This window comes from Serinus canaria, chromosome 1A (assembly GCF_022539315.1).
Source record: "Serinus canaria isolate serCan28SL12 chromosome 1A, serCan2020, whole genome shotgun sequence".
Lineage (NCBI taxonomy): Eukaryota > Metazoa > Chordata > Aves > Passeriformes > Fringillidae > Serinus > Serinus canaria.
Window position 1 is genome coordinate 70,298,842 of NC_066314.1, and position 20,321 is coordinate 70,319,162.

At 45.7% G+C, this 20,321-nt stretch overlaps 1 protein-coding gene across 1 annotated transcript in view; it reads left to right on the forward strand.

Moving 5' to 3' along the window:
• Positions 1-2,650: 2,650 nt before the first annotated feature.
• PDE3A (phosphodiesterase 3A) overlaps positions 2,651-20,321 on the forward strand; it is a 210,741-nt gene continuing 193,070 nt past the window's right edge. The window contains exon 1 of the mRNA XM_050969929.1: positions 2,651-2,770. Coding sequence (XP_050825886.1) covers positions 2,684-2,770 — 87 coding nt within the window. The 5' untranslated portion in view covers positions 2,651-2,683. The remainder of the gene's footprint in view (positions 2,771-20,321) is intronic.

Here is a 20,321-nt window from a genome sequence, read left to right on the forward strand (position 1 = left end):
GCTGCAGTGTTGCAATATCCATTTATTTGCATTTTGTTCTGATGCATCTAGACTTAGAAACACCTGAAAGATGCATATTTTTATTAAAAAAAAAAAGTGAAAAAGAGCAGTTATTAATATTTGGGTACTGGTTCTGTCTCTGGGAGGTTGATGTTTAGGGTAGATGGAACCAGCTATGTTTTTCTAGATGTGTATGGCAACCTGCTGATTGCTGTCTCACCAGAATAAACTCCAAACCTTTCCAGCTGTTCTTAATCTGGCCCCTTAACCTTTAAAAAAACCAGAGGCTTTCCATTCCTCGGAGCCAAACTTTGCTAACAATATCTAGGTTGTTTTTAAACCAAGCTTCAAACATAAAAATGACTAATAAATCCATATTCCATAATAGTTAGGCTGGAAAACTATTATTTTAAGACAGGCTCAGTTTTTATGACCCATTTCTAATAAAAATCCCAAGTATGCCTCACTAATGCTACCATTTCAGATACTCAGATCCCGGATGATAGGCATGATATCCAGATAGATGCAGCAATAAATATGTAAAGGCTATAAATCTGTCTCAAATTAGTGATTTGTAGATGTGCAAGGGGGAAGAGGGCTGGGAAATTCTGTTTTCTAATCTGTTCGTTTCCTGACTCTTAATGCCCTGTCACTTCACAGCTGGTGATTGTATTTTTCCGTGGTTTGTATTATTAAGTGCTAAATACATTACTCCGCGCTCCTCGGGGTTTTGCACAGACTTTGTCCGCAGCTGATTCCACTCGTGTGAAGACCGATTCTGGGCAGCCCAGGGGCAGGGTCAGAGTCTGCCCGGAGCAGAGAACGCGGCAGGTTTTGAGGAAGGAAACAGCGGCTTTTGGATGGAGCTACAGCCTGGAAACCCATAACGCATCGGAGCCCGCTGGCTTTGGGATTCCAGCTCGGGCTTCCTATTAAAACAACAACACAACCCGTAATAATCACTCATAAACATCCATCTTCCTGACTCTTTTACGGCCTCGTAATTGCCCCCACCCTGACAGGCGGATTTATGCCCTGGCTGCCAGCGGCCGCTGCCGGGGAGCTCCGCCGGGGCAGGGCCGGGCTGCCCTTCCCCGGGAGCCGCTCCGGCGGCTTCGGAAGCGGCAAAGCCCCCGTTTTTTCCCTCCGCCTCCTCGGGTATCGGCTCCAGCAGCCCGCTCCGCTGCTCGGCTTTGGCCGCTGGCTCGGTGCAGTTTGCTCCGGGGCTTGGGGCAGCCTCCTCTCCCGGCCGGGGGCAGCGCTTTGCCCGGGTAAAGCTCAAGCACTATCCCTGCAGCGCTCAGGAGGGAAATCCTCTCCTTGTCGCTCGTCCTCTTTTACTCTTCCCAAGCAGGCTTACGTTCAAGTTTCTCCCGCAGGTCTCTTTCTCGCCATCTCGGCAGGACTTCGCAACTTCTGCCGCGTTCCGCTGGCCTTTTATTTGCCCGTTTTTTTAAGCCTTGGGCTTTATTCTTTTTTTTTTTCCTCCCTGTCATTTCTCATTCCCCGCAATCCACAACGACCGGGAGGCTCCTTCCCTTTGCCCGCGGGGCACGGGCCGGACTCTGCGGCGGGCAGCGCCGTTCCGCCCCCGCCGGGAGCGCCTGCAAGGCAAAGGATGGCCTAGAAATTAAGCAGAATTTCCGAGGTGGTACATCTGCTTCTCCCCCCTGCCCATTTTCTTACACCGCTTAGGATTTCTCCGTATCTCTCCCAGTCCTGTACTTTCAAAAAGGAATTTTAATTTACCGCCCCAAGCCCGCGGTGTTGGCGGAGAGGCGCGGCGCTCCGCAGCCCCGCGGGGCTCTCGGGAGGGGGCGGCCGGGGGCGAGCGCGGCGCTCCGCAGGAAATGCCGGCGCTGCCGCGGCGGGGAGCGACCCCGGCCCGCCGCCCCCCGGCCAGCGGGCGCTGACCGCAGGGTCGCTCCCGGACTCTGCCCGGCTGCGAATAACCCCGGGGTGCGCAGGGGAGCCCACCGAGGCCATGGAGGAGCGGAGCCCAGCGGCAGCGGCGGAGCGAGGGGCGCCCGCCCCGCCCGCGCCGCTGCCGCCGCCGCGGGAGCCCTGGCGCCGCCGGAAACTTTGCTCGGCGCTGAGCGCCGGCTCCCTCTCGGTGCTGCCGGCCCTGGCGGTGAGGCTGGCGTGGGGGGAGCGGCGCTGGGGCTGGGTGCCGCCCGGCACGGTGCCCCTCTGCCTGGCCGGCGCCTCCTCGGGCGCGGGGCGCTGCCCGGTGCGGGGCGGCGTGCGGCCGCGGGCGGCGGCGCTGCTGCTGCTGCTGCTGCTGGCCGCCTGCTGCGGGGGGGAAGCGGTGGCGCAGACGGCGCTGGCGGCGGGGGAGGAGGAGGAGGAGGAGGAGGATCACTTGCTCTCCCTCGCCGCCACGGGGGTGGTGCTGAGCTGCCTGGCCGCCGTGACATGGCTGGTGCTGAAGCTGAGGCAGGGCGTCCTCATGCTCGCCGTGACTAGCGCGGCCAAGACCACGTCCCTCGTCGCCTTGGAGAGGGTCCCGGCGTCCTGGCGGCCCTACCTGGCCTACCTGCTGGGGCTGCTGGGCATCCTTCTGGCCGGCTACGCCGACCGGCTCTGGCCCCCGCGGCGGGCCGCCCCGCTGGCCGAGCCTCCCGCCGCCCCCCCGGCCGCGGACGAAGCCCCGGTGCTCAGGCGGCGGCGGCGGTCCAGCTCCATGATCTCCCCCGAGATGTCGGGCGGCGGAGGCAGCGCCAACAAGACCCACCGGAGGACCTCGCTGCCCTGCATTCCCCGGGAGCAGGTAGGGTAGGAGCTGCGGGGAGACGGGTCCCAAACTTTGCCGGGGGTCCCGGCGGCGGCGGAGGAGCCGCTCCGGGCCGGAGAGGCCGCGCACGGTGCGGGCTTTCCCCGGCGCTCCGCGGCGCGGACAGCCCCGGGACGCCTCGGGACGGGACCGGGGGGAGCCGGGCTGAAGCCGGGCTCTCTGGACCAGGCAGAGGGCTCGGAGTGTGCTTTTCCCTTACTGCTGTGGCCAGCGCTGGTTTTTCCTAAAGCTGGCAGAGGCAGGGCTGGGGTGGACGGTGCCCGCTCGGCTCTCGGAGCCGGTGGGAACCTGCCCTGAGCGCAGCCCTCGGGTTTCCCAGCATCACTTCGGAACCCCGCTGTTTCAAAGCTGTAGTTTCCTAGAAAGGTATCTCCGCCTTTTAAAACTTGCTTTAAGCTGCAAAGGGGTGTGTGTGCGTGAGCCCAGCGGCTCGTCCGCGGTGGGAGAAGTCCCTTATCGGGGCGGTAGCCGAGGCTCGTCTTTGCACTTTGCCTTCCCAAGGCTGTTCCCGTGCCTGTAATCAATCGCTCCGGCTGTGCCCTGGCTCTGGGAACCGGTGCGAGGCACACGCGATTTATCTCAACTTTGTTTCCTCTGCGAGGCTGTGATTGGAATGGCTGAGTGAGAACTTTATTACCAGAGATGCGTTCATTTCAATGCACACCTCAAAAAAACTGGAGAAAGAAGCGCTCAGGCACCGGTATCTCACTGCACAGCTGTGTAGAGCCCGGACACGGACACAAAGTGGGCTTGGTTCTGCGCTTGAAGTGTTTCTCAGTTGTTTTGAGATTTAAGATTGCCCCACAAAAATATCACTTGACACTTGGGTGTCTTGAAAGTCAGCGCAACCCCTGCTGAGCAGCGGAAAGGGAAACCTGGGGGGAAAATAAGTATCAAAGTGTGTTAAGTTTTCTTTTTCAACTAGTGTTGAAAAGGATTCTGTGCGCTGTGATCAAGTGAAGCGTGTTGTCAAACACCTAAGGTTTTCTTTCAGGCGGCTTTCTGGATAAGCAGCAAAGTATTTTCCAAGTAATGGCTGTATCTGACTATATGGTGTGGGTGGCTGGTTTGTTTCTGGAAATTGTTTGATTACATCCCTTTGTGGTTGGTATTGACATTTCTTAGAAGAGGGCCTGACAACCTTATATACTTGAGACTTGTTTTACAACAAACGTACTTATTTATTTAACAGTTTTGTTTAGGTAAAGTAAATATTTACCACAGACAAATACAGGGTGAAAAAGTACAAAACTGACCGAGTTCTGACTTGAACAGGAACTGAGAGGCAACGGTGTCAGAGTAATTTGTACAATAAGGCACGGAATTAAAGCTGTTTATGCTTACTTGGTTAAGCTAGGCATTTCTGGTGCTTTCTTACAATAATCATTTGTAAGGTCTTAAACGTATTTCCCACTTAGTTTCACACTTCCAATAAATGCAGCCTTTTAGTTAACATCTCTAAATGAAATCATTTGGAGACAGGACCCAGTGACCATGGTCCTTGTCTTCTCTCATGGAGGGACTTCAAATCTCCTGCATGTACCAGGGGGTTGAACTGGTGATGGATAACAGGGTAGACTCCTTTTCCCTCCCTGATGGTGCATTACCTGGGGACAGTGGCCAGCTTTGCCCCGAGTAATTCCCACTTCCAGGCTGTGGAGCTGGGCTGGAGTTATCTGGTGACTGTTCCGTTCACCCGCTGCAGGATTTTGGCAAATTTCTCTTTCTTTGTTTCTCACAGTTAATCAATAGTGAGATCTGGTATTGCTTGTGTCTCTGTGTGATTAGAAATGGGTGATTACTTTGGAGTTTGGGGAGACTTTCTGTATTTAGTTTTTTTTAGCACAATGTGGCTGTGTGTATGTGTACTTCTCTCACTAAAAGCTGTTCTCTTAAATGCTAGCATGAGAGAAAAATGAAAAAGCTGAAACTAAGCTCTGTAAGGACCTCGAAGAAGTGATGACCTCGAGAAGTGATTTTTTGCTATAAACATAAACTATGTTTTGCTACAAACACAGTTTATGCTTATAGCAAAAAATCAGCTCCCTGTAGACTTAAAGAAAGTATAGGTAAATGTTGTTCTTCTGGACAGTTTTAAAATATAACATGTTAAAAATAGACATGAGGGCTTTGAAAGAAAACCAGGCCTTCTCTTTCCCCCCTGTTTTTAAAAAACATGCCCTGAATGTTTCTGGTCTTGTTTGTACATCTGTGAGCTGCCAATAGTTTTCATCAGGAAATAGATCCACTTTATTGCTTTGAAACACGTACTTGAATTTAGTGAGTAACATTAGGCAAAGTTTTAGAGATCTTTCCCATCACCTCCCGTGTAACCCTTCCTATTGCTGAGCACTTAACTGAGCTTTTATTTTTCCAAAATTTGATTCCCTTCATATCTGACTGTTTCTGTTAATATGAGATTTCGTAAAAGTTGGAATTTCTGAATTTTTCTTTTTTAGTCACACACATCTCAATTTTAATCTGAATTCTTCCTTACTAGAATTTGAAGGTGAATCTATGTGGCACTGTAAAGGACAGGAATTGCAAACTGACAAAATGGATATGGTATTAACACACCTTGTGTTAGCATCTTATCGGTTCCAAAGAGAATTTGAAAAGAAAAACTTCCATTAAAAATGCCACCCTCCAGAATTCAAATGGTACCATGATGCAACCCTGTGTTCTTGCTAAAAGTGCTCTTTCCCCATCCTCAGTTGAATTCTGTGCTTTTTGTGGTTGCTTTTTGTATATGTTCTCTCTCTTTGCCAGCTTTGGCAAAGTCTTTGGATTAAAAGCTTCCAGCCTGGTGTGAGTGTGGATCTCACCGAGGAGCGTGTGCCTGATCTTGCTCCCAGCTGTGTTGTCTCCCTGTGATTTCATCAAGGCTGGCTGAGGATGCTCAGCTCCTCCAGGGCTCACTCAGTCAGATTTGAAAGAGGATGCAGAGCAAAATTGTGAATGGATGGATAAGACAGGGAATGAATGAATGAAGAAATGCCTTTTTTTTCCTTTTTTTTTTTCAGTAAATGCAAAAGCGCCACCAAGAAGATGGCTTTTGGAGTTTTTTCTCCAGGTTTTTGGAAACATTTTATCTCTTCCTAAAAGTGCAGAGAGGAGGTTGGTGGGGGTAGGGAGGGGAGCAGAAATGTGTTCTATGTGTTGTTTTTCCCCATTAAAATACTGTAATGCCCATGTGCTCTTGTGCCTCTGGTTGATGTGTTAATCTCGACATACAGCAGTGCAAGGGGATGATTGTGCCTTGGTGGGTAGATTGCTGCAAATTGTAGCTGGGCAAATCTAAACCATGCTGGAGACTCCTGATTTTGCTTTTGAGCTTTGCTTGTTTGTTTTGTTTAGGGCAGCTTTCAGCTACCTTGGATTTATTACAAGTGTGTGTTATTTGCAGCTGCTGCAAACAGTTTGATTTGCTTTTGCAGGATTGTTTTTTTTTTACCTTAGTCAGAAGACTGTAGGGGTTCAGCACACAGTCTGAAGGACTTCCTGGGCCCCTAACTAGAGGGTGACACAGCCCTGTGTGGGAGAAGGTGCTGAGTCCTGGTGGAGGAGCTTCTCCCCTGTCCCCAGCTGCCAGGCCAGCAGCTCCACGCACAAACTCCTGCCCGTGCTCTCTGCCTCCTAGGGCAGACAGCTTTTCTATCCATTTCCTTCTGTATTCCTCTTTTTCTTTGTATTCCTCTTTTCCTTATGTATTTCTGTTTTGCCCTCCTTCTGGGCAGTAGGAGAAGTAGAAAGCTCTTTCCCTTCCCGAGGGACATCTGAGGGTCTGTCACTTATTTTCTCTTGGTTTGAGACTTGTTTTATTCTGCTGCATCTTTCCCATCCCTTTTCTCCTTGTTAAAGAGTTATTTTTTCAGGCTGGTAGCCTTGGTGCCAGACTTGTCTATCCTCCCTCAGCAGCAGCATTGGGGTTTTTTTTGCTCAATTGACTGTTTTTCATGGGGTTCTGGGTGGTAACTCTGCCTGTTCCCAGCCCTGGCCTGGGAAAGTTGTGTGCAGGACTGTCGTTATCACTGCCTGTCTGTGGAGTTGAGAAGACAATCCTGTAACAGTTCACATGGCCAAAGATATCTCTGCAGTGATAAGATCTAAGAAACAGAGGAGAAAAAGAAATATATTTGTCAGTTTTTCCTTTTTTTTTTTTTTCCAAGGGAAAAATTAAGGCTTTATCCCTCCTCATTGTTTGATAGTGACAGCTTTGGTAGTGCCAGGAATATGTTGCTTCTTCCCCTTTGCTGGTTCTTCCTCATTTTACCTTAAAAATTCGAGAAACGTACCCTTATATTATAACAAATTTTTATTAATATGGTTCTTGTGCTCTGGCCTGAAAATGGGAGCGATCTGGGTGCAACATAAGAGAAATTTAAAATTTTAGAGGGGACTGGCAGATTGAATTTAGGTACTGAACTTTGTGTCCAACAGACATGTGAGGTTTTATACACCATATACCTCCTGCTAATAAGGTTTATTGAGCTGTAATTACTCCGATAAGATTTAATGGCATTGCCATTTAAGTCACTAAAAACTAAGGAATACTGAGGAGTTATGTCATCTGGTGACTTGCTGAAACACAACCATGTAAAATATTAAAGAAGGGCTTCAGGAAAAATCACCCAGGGATTCCAGACATAATGCTTTATTTTCTTTTGCATTACTTCATTTATGCAAACCTGCTCCACTTGGGTTTTCTTTGTTTCTCTTTCAGCCTGACAAAAAATGTTAAAACTGCTGCTGAAACTCTCACCAAGGCCTTAGAATCTATTTTTATCAATTGGTTAAATCAAGAAATGTTTATTATGGTATATTGGCAAAAAAAGTAAAGTACAGTAGTGACTTTCTGCTCTTTCTGCCTGAAGTGTGAAAATGCAAAGCTGGGGGACTGAAAGAAATCCTGTGTACTCTGGGTTGTCATGTTAATTAAATAAACAGCCAGAACAGTGACCCTGTGTATGAAATGTGTTTTGAGAAGCTTGTTGGGGGTTGGAGGGGAAAAACAGTGACACATGATGTTTTGGACGTTAACTGTGACATTTGTGTGAATTTCTCCTGATCTGCTGTTGGTATTCTCACATTCCAGCTGTTCTTTGTGGGAGACTGAGGCATGGCTGTGTGTTGCAAATAGAAGGAATGGTGCTTGGGCTTTTTTCTTTAAAAAGTAATAATCTCTTTTCTTTAAAAAGTAATGATAAAGAAATAATCTCAGCCTGGAAGTGAAAAGGTTTGTGGGGTTCTGGTGCCTGCAAACCGCAGGGCTTGGAATGGGGTGAGCTGGCTGCATCCTAAATGATCTGAGAATGAAAAGAACACTGCTGCAATTAAAGCTCTGAGCCAGTTCTGTGATTTACCTGGGCAGTCTGATGGGAGGTGTACACCTTGTAGCGTGTCCCTTGACAGATAAGGAAAGAACTGTACCTGTTCAGATAACAAAGTGGAAGCCTTGCTTTACTTTGTGCAGGCATTTTTAATTATTTTTTTCCTCTGCTTGGTTTTGAAGAAGTTTTTTTCTGAACTACCAAATGCTTTCCTCAAAGTCTCTTCTGTGTTAGTCAGGGTGTCACTCAAAGAAACACCTCTCACTTGGACTATGTAGTTTTTCAGGTTTCAGGAGGAAGGTGGTGGGGTTGGTTTTTCTTTTTTTTCTTTTTTTCCCTTTTTTTTTTTGGTTGGTTTGGTTTTTTTTGTTTGTGTGTGTCTGTGGGGGTTTTTTTGTGTTCAAGTTGTCTCGCTCTAAGTCCTGCTGCGAGTTTTGCTTTAAGCCCTGCTGCAAGTGGTGGCATCAGTTCTTTATATTGTGAGTACTGAAAAGAAATGAAATGCAATATCTGTCTGAGTTTTAAGTTGTGGGTGGAATGTCAGCTCTTTTCATTCCGAGCTGCTTTTGGAGATTCACTGGGGCTGTGAGGAGAGGATGTGCTCTACCCCTTTGTCAAGCTTTGGCTTCTTTTGTTTCTTTATTTATTTTATTTATTTTTAATGAAGGCTTTGAGCTGCTTTTGGAGATACTCTGGGGCTGCAGGGAGAGGATGTGCTCTACCCCTTTGGCAAGCTTTGGCTTCTTTTATCTATTTATCTATTTATCTACTCTATTTATCTATTTATCTATTTATTTATTTTTTTATTCTGAAGGGTTTGAGTCGCTTTGCCTTCTTTTATGTATGTATGTATGTATGTATTTATGTACTTATTTATTTATTTATAATGAAGGGTTTGAGCCGCTTTTCTCCTCCCTCTGTGTGGGTGCCTGTCATTGTCGCGAGTCCCTCGTGGCGGTGATGATGATGATGATGATGGTGATGATGGTGATGGTGATGAAGGCGGCTCCGGTCCCTCCGGCAGCGGGCGGGCGGTGCCGGCGCTGGCGGGCGCGGCCCCCTAGAGGGCACGAGAGCCAAACCGGGCACGGAACATCGTCCACAAAATCTGTCCGTGGTCCTTAACTCTGCCCGAGCCGGATTTGCCCCGCGGCTGCCGCCCCGGGGCTGGCACTGCCCGGGCTGCTCCCCGTGGGTCCCTCCCTGGTGCAGAACATCCTGGCTCTGTGTGAGAATTTATAAATGAAACGGGAAAAATCCTGAAAAGCAGGATGTCCCCCTGTGCTCTGCCCTGCCGAGGCCACAGCTGGAGCTGGCTGTCCCGTTCTGGGCTCCTCAGAGCAAGAAGGACAAGGAACTGCTGGGGAGGGTTCAGCACAGGGCTGTGAGGATGAGGAGGGACTGGAGCATCTCTCCTGGGGGGAAAGGCTGGGAGAGCTGGGCCTGTTTAGCCTGGAGAAAAGATGATGGAGAGGGATCCTATCAGTGCACCCAGTGTCTGAAGGGTGAGTGACAAGAGCACAGGGCCAGGGCAGGGGGCACAAACTGAAACACCCCCAGCTCCCCCTGAGCGTGGGCAACAAGCACTGAGCACTGAACAGGCTGCCCAGAGAGGCTGGGGAAACTCCTCTGGGGAGATTCCAAACCTGCCTGGCCACCAGCTGTGTGTCCTGCTCTAGGTGAGCCTGCTTCAACAGTGTTGGAATAGAACATCTCCAGAGGGGCCTTCCAAGCCCAGCCTTTCTGTGATTCTGTGGGATGTGCTGATGGGACAAATGGTCCTTCAGTGCTGGGATGGATGGAGGGATGGAGGGATGGATGGATGGATGGATGGATGGATGGATGGATGGATGGATGGATGGATGGATGGATGGATGGATGGATGGATGGATGGATGGATGGATGTTTTCATAGTGCCACCTCAAGGGCTGCTGAGCAAAAGAGAAAATATGTAGCACAGGGAAGATGCTGGTGGGTGTAAGAGTTTGGTCAGTGAAATGGCATTGTTCATTTTTGAACCTGTCAAGAACAGGATTTTGTGTCAGCTGGTGACTGGAAATGTGCTGGTCACTGCAAATATTTTGTGTGTGGGAGGTTTTAAAATGAAATTGGGTTAGTGAAGGCATGGTATGGGCTGGTGCATCAAGTTTGGGTCAGACTCACAGAACCATTAGGGTCCACAGGTAGCCCAAACTTCTCAGCCTCATCTAAGAAGGGTCTGAAATTGTACATAAAACCAGATCTGACTGAGGGGTATTGACAACATATTTGCCTAAAAATAAAAGAATAGAAAGGAATTTGGAAGAAACAAACCAAACCCATCCCCAAACCTCCAAACAAACTCCCCACAAACCTTTTATTTTTAAGGTGTTATGAAGAAGTCTGGTTGTGTAAGATAAAAATAGACACTGACCATGGGAAATACGTGCATGTCACAAGGTATGAATGAAGCTCTTCTAGCTCAGACATTTGTATTTATTAGTTATTGAAGTGTAAGTTTCTGATGCCAGACAGTTTGAGGATTGAAAAACTGTTTTGTTTTTTTTTAATCTGATACTAGTTAGGAAAAGTGTTCCTAGTTGCTCACTCTGTGTGCTTTAGTGACTGCACTGCTTTATCTGGACCTCTCACTGCACAACTCTCTGTATTTTTACTGCAATTCACTACTGAAAAAAAATTAGGGAGAAGATATTTATGAGCATCAATACAGTTCAAGGCTCTCCTCCTGCCCCTGCACAAGGCTGGAAAATTACAAAACCTCCACATATCAGAAATAGCTCAGAGCATAGCTGAGGCCTCCTTGGCTAACACCCCCAACCCACCAGTGAAATATGTGGGGTTCAAGTGGTTTATTTGACTTTTGTATTTTGTAGATTGCTGGAGCTGGCTTTGTTTTGTACTAAGATTTATGCTTTGGTTTGAATTTTAAAGTAAAATAAAATTATATTCTGCGTCATTTTGTTGGTTTGGTTTTTTTTTTAAACGGGATTTTTGTCTGCCTAACTCTGTAGGAGTGGTGCTTTTCAAATATTCTCATGATGCTTTTTCTGATGGCTGCTGAAGTCCTGAGGCACTCCCTGCTGACAGTTTAAAAAAAGCAACCCTTCCTCTCAGACTGGTTGGTCCTCTTAGAAAGATCTCAGCTTCATTAAAAGCTGTGTGAAATACAAATATGATGATGCCTGCTGGAAAGCTGTCACTGTGTTTTGAGGATCAAGACACTGAGGGTTGCTGGGTTGATTTTTTCTTTTAAAGAAGCTTCTTGTTCCTGGTTGTCTTAGAGTAAATTGTAATACTGTAGGGGATCAGTTATTACTGAACTTCAAAACTGAGCATTGCTTTATCTGAGCAGCATCCTTCTGACTGATTTCTGAGTAAATTTGTCCAGAAGCACAGCTGTGAAATGAATTCCAGACAGGGAAAGAATTGAGTATTTGAGTGGTGAAGGTTAATTGTTTTTTGAACTTTTGCACTCCCAGCAGGTTGATGATTCCTTGCTGGCATCTCTGTGTGCTGGAGCTGCTGCCAGGCTTCAGTAACTATTGCTTGACTTGTGACTCTTTAGAGTTTAAATATTTCTTCTTTCTTGATTTGCAAGTGTGTGGCAAGTTGTGCAAATTATTTGTTAGCTATTTGTAAACACTTGAGTAGTGATTTTGATCAACAAATAACCATTTATGTCTTACAAATTATACTTTCCAGTGTTAAATTACTCCTCAGCCCTGGACTACTTTGAGTCTCTTCCACTTTTGCTGTATGGTTTTTAATAAACCCATTCGTGTTTAATGCCATAAAGGAGAGGCAGAGCATTCATCTGTTTTGGTACTGATGGTCCATGAAAACACTGATTCTTGGCAAATACATACAGCCCAAATTTGCCTTGAAATGTGGCTGTGGGGCTGCAGAGGCTGGAGTGGGGCTGTGTGCTGCAGAAGCACCCTCAGGAGCCTTTCTGTTTGCTCCTGAGCAGCAGAGGCTCAGGGCTGTGAGAGCCACATCCAGGCAAGTTTTACTCCACTTTGTGGGCAGAAATCCAGCCATGCTCTCCCAAGCTTTCTGTGCCTGCAGAGTAAAACTTGTGACACCTTGTCTGTGCTCGACTACTGACTCTCAGGTGAGATGGCAGCAGTGGAAAGGTGCAGAGCTGTGTGGGAAAGTGCAGATTAAAAAGGGCTGCACAGCCTTAGGTACTGTCTACCCTCACCTCTGTGAAGGCAGTTTCAAGTGCTTTTGAGAGTATTTTTTCTTTTTTTCTTGTTTTTTTTCTTCTCTTTCCCTTCCTGGCTTCTCTTCCCCTTTTCTCCTTTTCTTTCTTTCCTACTGAAGCCTGTTTGAGCTCACCAGCTGACAGATCTAACTGGGAATTCCTTGCAGAGTAGACTCTGCTGCTTCATTTCCTCTACAAACCCACCCCTCAATGCAGCTACCACTATTTCTGTATTGGGAATGCTGAAGTCCTTCCCCCAAAACTCTCTTTTGAAAGGCAAGAACCTGTTGGATGCTGCACTGAATTCTCTGGTGCATTTCTCTTCAGCTGTACTGGGGGTGCTAACCATAGGTTACCCTTGGCAAAGTCTGATCACTGTATTTTGTGTTGATGAGGAGCTTCAATGTGTTTGGGTGCATCTATAATTGCAAGATAACTGGGAAAATATGCTTAATGTGGCTGGAGTTGGAATCTGTCACTGGGATTGTTCCAGGAATGCTTGTGCTGAAATGCAGTCTGCCTCTTGTGAGGCAATGGATACCCTCACCTTCTCACTCAGTGATAGTTGAAAATTCCTGTTGAACAAGTGAAGGTTTGTTAAAAACGCTATTTTTCTTAAATTCTCCTTGTAAAAGTTAGTGATCATCTCCTCCTGCCTCTGCTGTTTTCAGCCCTCCCAGGGTTACAGGGTACTCCTTCCAGTTCAGTCCTTAGTGCAGAAGGAGCTGTGTTCACATCCTAAAATCCAAAGAGAGCTTCTTACTTTATTTTTTTTTTAACAGCTAACGATTCTTTTTCTTATTTTAAAGAAAGAAATTCAAAGCTAACATTTTATTAGTTGTGCTGCTGAAAATGTCACCTGACACCTTGGAGCATGTTTTTATAGATGTGTGCACACACATATAGACATGTATGTATATGTTCATATATGTATGTATATACACAATTGGTATTGTGCAGGTGAGAGGGATGGAATTCTGTGCTTGACTGACAGCACAGTCAGCAAGCCTGAGTTACAAATGACAGGGTTCTTTCTGGAGATTAAATCATATTTCCTGATGTTTCCACAGGCAGGCTCGTTTATCAATATGCCAGCTTTACTAACTATTGCTTGACTTGTGACTCTTCATAGTTGAAATATTTCTTCTTCTTTCTTGATTTGCAAATGTTTGCCAAGTTGTGCAATTATCTGTAAACGCCTGAGTAGTGATTTTGATCAACAAATAACCACTTATGTCTTACAAGTGATACTTGGCAGTGTTAAACTTGGAGATTGGGGCCACAAGTCTGTTCTAGAGGTGAGAGCCATAAAGGTGCTTCCCAGGGTGTCCCTGGGCTGGCTTGCTGGGATGTGGAGCACAGGGCTGGCTGGGCAGGAGGAGCTGTGCAGGTCCCAGTGGAGCCACTCCTGGGGCACAAAGAAGGGTTTGTGTGTAGTCACAGAGTCAGTGGTGGTTGGGATGGGCTGTGCCCAATCATCCCCAATTGGCTCCAGGTGTGCAGGACAGGTGAGCAGCATTGAGGGGAACGAGCCCTGGAGTGCCCAGGGGCACTGACCAAGCCCAGAGGGCACAGAGGGCACACAGGGCACTGCAGCAGCAGCAGGGCATCAAAGGCTGGGCTGGGGGACAAGGAGGGCAGAAGCTGCAGCCTGCTGGAGTGGAGTGATGGTACTGTGTGTGGGATGGAGCCTTCTGATGAGGTAAGATGTTCCTTTGTTTGGTTGAAGCCTTCTGAAGCTCTGTGGTGACACTCTGTGTATTATGGCCATCTCAGCTGTGACATGTGCTGTGACAGTCGTTCAGTGTGGTGCTCTCACTGTATGATAAGAGCAGTTGAAATAAATAGGTGACTTGTATTTTTACAGGTAAGCATGATGAGCTTTACCTGGTAAAACTCTCTTAGGTGTAGTGGATATGTTGTTTTTGCTGTGTGCCTGTTCTGTGTGAAGCTGTGGACTAGTTTATGTTTGTTATTTATTAAAACAGTTCCCTGAAATTTGCTGCATTTCTGTTGATTCTGAATTTTGTACCAGCTGAAATGTTTCAAGATAATTCATATGCCATTACTGAGGGTTTGTTTTATTTTAAGACCAGCTTAATGTGTCTGCAAGTGCCATTCTTAAATGCAGTCCTAATTGTCTACTGATTACCCAAAACTGCGAATGAATAAACATTTTCTAATAAAGGATTTAATGCTGTACTTCATGTGAGGGATGGAACTGTGTGGCTGGTTTGGAAGCTAGGAGGGGGATAAGGGTGCAAAGGGAACCTGAACCTGCAGAGAGTTGCAGAGCATTCATCTTTGCTGTGACTTGTGGAGAAGCAAAACGCCTTTAGGAGCAGGCAGGTGTGTCTGTAGGTGTGAACATTCTCATCATTCTCGGCAGCATGGGCTCTGTTTGTGCCTCATTACAGAGACCTCAGTAAGAAATCTGCTCAGTGACAAAGAGAAATATTGCCTGTGCTTTATTGGGACTGCAAAGTGACTTCTGGGCCATGGAATCCAGATGGTGACCCCTGCCAAGCCTGCTGTGTTTGTGTCAAGCAGGGTCACAGAGGAGCACGGGGTAGCAGTGCCACAATGGGATGGGCTGGGGTGCCAGCACTCAGTCACATATTCCAGCTTCAGTTCCTCTCCAGGATCCAAGCCTGTCGTTTCCTCTTGGCCAGGCACCTTTGGAATCAGGGCCAGCTCCGAGGAAATGCGAGGAACTGGGGCTTAGCTGAAACTGCCCCAGTCTAAAGCTGCCTTTCTGCATCTGCTGTGGTGAGACAGAGATGGCAAACACAAACGCTTCTTGGAGAGCTCCTGAGCATTTTTAAGTGAAGCAGTAAAGACAGATTGTGTATCCCCTTCCTCTCAAAGCTATCCAATCTTTATTTCAGCTTTCTCTTCTGCTGTGTGTGGTGTATAAATCTAATCCTGAAATGTGTGATGTTCTTATTCAGGGCTGATGGATAGGATGAACTTCTGATAATAGTGACTGAGGCACAGTTTCAATGGTTTTTATTCCAACATTTTAGCTGCCATCATCCTCAGATCTAGAATTTTCTTTTCCTTTTGCATTATGCATAGATGAAAAAGAAGCTCCTTAAGATGAACCTTGAGACTTCCTGACTGTGATCTGCCACTTGAGAAGACTTTTTGAAAACCCCAAATTTTAAATTCTGGATATTTATCATATTGGCATGCCTGGACATGGTGTCATGGTTAGACCTTTGGATTTTATTTTTGTTTTGTAAACTGCAGTTTATCTGTGTTTAAAAAATGGTAAAGTTCTTCCAGCTGCAATAATATGTGCTTATTTCATGTTCTGATCTGCTTTATATATATTGTCTTGTCTCAAATGAAAGTGGTAACGTGATGCTGAGAAAAACATTGATTTTTAAGGTGAAGTCACTGTATTGCAAAATTTACTGATAGGCACTTAAAAAACCCCAGCCCAAAAAAATCCTCAGATGTGATGAAACAGCTTCCTTTGCTGTCATTCAGTGCACTCATGAGAACTTGGCCTGGGGGGCTCTGGCTCTTTTATTCAGTTAAGGTTTTTAGGACTGAGATGAAAGTAACAATCAGATTGTCTTAATCATTTATAATAGCAGGTTAAGGAGATGAGAACTTTAGGGAGAAACTTGATAGCCCAGGGAGTATCTTTGCTGTGATCTTAATGCATTGCTATCTAAACCAGTGAGTCAGTGCTTGTCAGCATAATTATGTCATACACTGTCCTTTGGATGCTTGGATCTGCAAGTGCAGATGGTTTTAATGAAATTTTAGCTATCTAACTTCTCAGCTGTATGCAGGTTTGTTTTCTTTTTCCATGTGTTTATTTAATAAAAAGCAAACTTAAAAGAAAGGTCATGGTATTGATGGCTGCATGCTTTGAGTTAACAGCTTCCTCAGTGCCACTCTTCTGAATGGTCAAAAGGGTTTTCTTCATCTAGGAATATTTACATCAATGAGCTGATTTTTCCTGCCTCATTTCCTATCTTCTAGTCCAGCAAATCTGATCCCCCTTTCCTCTCTTATGAAAGACAGGCCAAACAACACAAGGATGGGCTTTGGGCACTTGATTCTGCTTCTACCTGTTAGGAAAAAAGAATTACATTTGTTTGATGCTTGTCTGAGTGACCACCCGAGAATTAGTGCAGTTCTGTCTGGTGAGATTTATTTTTCTTTTCCTCTAGCTCATCTCATGCCTTCCCTTCAACCAGCATCATCTGGAGATTTTTATTCTGTTTCTTTGCTTTTGGTTTTGATTTTTTTTTAGGTGTGTGTATGTTTGAACCAGAGAGATGCACTCATGGGTGTCAGTCTGTGGAGGTGCTACCTCAGATTTTGAGGGATGACAGAGTTACCTGGCTCTAAATGCAGAAGCTTGAATGCAAAAACTCACTGATGCCTTGGGGGAAATTTCCATACATCAGAGGCAGGTTTGCTCTGGTCACAGGATGTGCAATGAGCATGGGAAGGCAGTTTCAGATGGGCACAGGTCAGATTTCCCACTGTGTCTGCCCTAAGAACATTTATGAACTGCAGAAAGATGCTCACTGCTTTTCCATTTAACACCAAATCAAGAAATGCATTTAGGTGATTACTGCTGTTATTTCACCTCCCCCCTCTTAACCCTAATGCTGGATCTATTAATTGTTTAATCCTTTGGCCCTCCACAGGGTTCTGGTGGCCTTTCACCTCCTGGGTCTGTTTGTTCCGAGCCATGGCTGGTGTGGCTCGGGTGACATCACAAACATTTGTGTTGGCAGTCCTTCCTCCTGGAGGGCTCTGAAGTCTGACAGTGGTGAGGATGACTAAGTAGAGACAGATTTATGTGGAAATCTTATTAATACCCATAAAAGAGGGAATGAAGGCATAAGAAATTTGGCTCCAAAAAACCAACCAAAAAATGCTCTGTTCTTAGAAATATTTGGCATAGCTCCATCATGCCTTTTGTGGGAACTGGTTCTTTGTCTGGCCTAATCTAGACTTCTTTGCTTTTTTTCTTTTTTTTTTTTTCAGAAGATTACTGAAGACTTCCACTTTTCCCAAACTTTCTCACAGTAGAAAAAAAAATTAATTTTCACTTTGGTAATGCACAAATCAGTGAATTATTTCAAAGATAATGAAACACAGATGTCTCCCCTTGTTTCTCAGCAAAGATTTAATGGTAGCCTTGCTGTGAGATCTTTCACTGCCTCCAAATGTCCATAGATGTTACACGGTGCTCATAATCAAACTGGTTCACTAAGAAGGGGAAATAATTTTCCTTTACAGTCTGTTAAGGCTGGAAAGGAGCTGTATCAGAGATGTGAAATCATAATTCAGTTTCTTTCATAACATGTTTGATACTAGCCTTGGGAGAGGAGTTTCTGATGCCCAGTGTGTGCCAAGGCTCTTGTCTGTGCAGTAAGATTTCCTGCCTAGAAAACCCATCTTCATTTATGGCATAATCCACAGTATACACAGAGGTGTTTCATAAATAAAATTACCTTTATGTGCTCATTGCATGTGAGTAGAGCTTTTTGTCCTGGGAATAATTTCCGATATATTCCTGTTGAATCTGTAATTGAAAAAAGTTCTGGTTTGCTTTTAGCTCTTACTGTGATGACCCAGGCATTTGGTTCATTGGGATGTTGTGTTTTAGATCTTTAACTGATCCATGCACGTGTCTTGTACTTTTTCCATGTGTGTGTTATTTTTCCCAGCAAGCATGATATTCCAAGCTCACTCCTGATGTGACCACACACTGCTTTGAAATAGGAAGCAATAAATTAGTTTTTAGGGCTGCCTTATGAGCCAGACCTTATTCTTTATTTGTTTACCTCTGCTTTTTGGATGTGTGCAGTTTTTAGGCCTGCTGTTAGCACTGCTACCAAAATTATTAGCATTTCAGAAGATCAAAGCAGCAACAAAGCCAAGAAGAAAATAGGAAAAAATTCTTAGAAAAAAGATGATTTATATCTCCTTATGTTTTCCAAGGTAAAAATCTTCACCAAGAGCTGTTGCTTACATCCTGGAGAGACAGCTCACCTCTACTGTTCTTAGGCTGTCCCTCATCTGGAGGCAGTGGAAAGAATTCTGCATAGAGGGAATTGATATCCTGCAAATGGCTTGTGGGCCAGGAAGGGAAATTGCTGTCTTGGATTTGAATCCCTGGCTGTGCCCCTGTGATGACAGCAGTGTGCTCCTCAGGTTCCTGAGATGGAATAGTTCTTTTTGTGAAGTCTTGGTAAGGTTTCAGAGCTTCCATCCTCACCAGTGCTCGACTTCTGCTCCTGAATTTTTTTGTTATTTGTGAGAGCAGTAGTGCTGCAAGAAGACATTTCCTCAGGCCAGCAGGTTTTATGTGGCTTTGTCAGATGCTTCCACACAGAGCTGCCAGCACTGAAGTCTTTTATTTCTTTGGGGGTTGAACATTAAGTGGCAATTCAGTATCCCCTCTGCTAATCTTGCTTAGCATTTGCATTGGTCTTCTTACTTTTAGGACACCCTGCAGACTGCTGCCTTGGCCTTCTGAGGTGTCATGTATTCAATTTGTGCTGAGCTGGATGGCCACTAAGGGCATTTGGCATCTCCCAGGAATGAAAATGCTGACAGATTAATCCTGTGTTGACTTATATATTAAATAGTGTTGTGGGAGAGCCACAGAAATCACTGTTATCCTTGCTTGGGTCAGAGACATGCACTGAAATTGTTAGCTCTGACCTGCTGCCTTCTGAGTTAGGCTTGTCCTGGATCTCTGTGGGATTCTTGGAAGCTGAGAGGGAGGGAAAGTGAGAGCTTTTTGTGTTTGGTTTAGTATATCTTGTTGACCTTTCTTGAGGTAAATGAAATAGTCAGGAGAGGTGAATTAGCTCCATGTTCTTCTGTCCCTTCTTCTTCTAACCTGAGACCAGCTGGCTTGGGCTGCTGCAAATGATATCCAAATGTGTTTGGATACAATTCTTTTTGAAGGGAAGTGTGGTTCTCAGTGTTCCCCTTTTGCCATCACATCCAGTCTTGGCTGGATGAAGCCTGGAAGTCCAGAGTTCCCCTGGAATTCTCCTCCTCCTTTACAGCTCCTCCCTGCTTTTTATAAGCAAACAACATTCTGTGAGAGGCCTGGAGGGTGGAAATGGCTATGAACAAAACCCATCTATTTTCTGATATGTCAGAAGATATGAGAAAAGAATAGGGTGCTCCATGTCTGCTGGTAGCTGATTTCTTTTCATCCTTTTTACTTTGTAGAGGAAAAAAGCTTGGTTGGGTACTGGGGAAAACTTTTTTATGAATAGTAGTAGTAAAGTTCTACAACAAACTATGTAGGGGGGAATTTGATCTGTGTACATGGAGGGTTCTTTCAGAATAGTGTTTTAGATATTTTTCCAAGTGGGTCTAGATGCTTCTTCTTGGACAAAACCATAGTTGTTGCTGAAAATTTTCCCTGTTTGTTTTGTAGAGGAAAAGAGCTTGGTTGGATATTGGGGTAAAACTTTTTTCTGAATAGTAGTAAGGTTCTGCAACAAGCTATGTAGGGTAATGTAATCTCTGTGCATGGAGGGTTCTTTCAGAATAGTGTTTTAGATATTTTTCCAAGTGGGTCCAGATGCTTCTTCTTAGAGAAAACCTTAGTTGTTGCTGCCAGTTTTTCCTGCACCTGCCTGTGCCCCCAGCTGCTGGCCACGCTCCCTGTGCAGTGCCAGTTGTTCTGTTTGGGGCAGACCCAACCAAAGCCCCGTTTATGTTCCAGTCAGTGCCCAAAGTGGAGTGTTAATCCCACTCCAGAGCCCAGGTGCCTGCCCTCAGAGGGGATTACTGCAGATCAGATCACATTTCTTGTGTCTCTTCTACTGTTGCCCTTCTCTGATTCAGGAGGTGCTGTGTTATTTAGTTTGTATTGCCAAGTCATGATTGGTGGCAGGCTCTTTTTATCCCCCCTCTTTTCTTCCCTGTAAATGATCATGTTCAAGTTCCAGGTAGGCTCCTAATTGCTCTTCATTTTGGCCTGGCT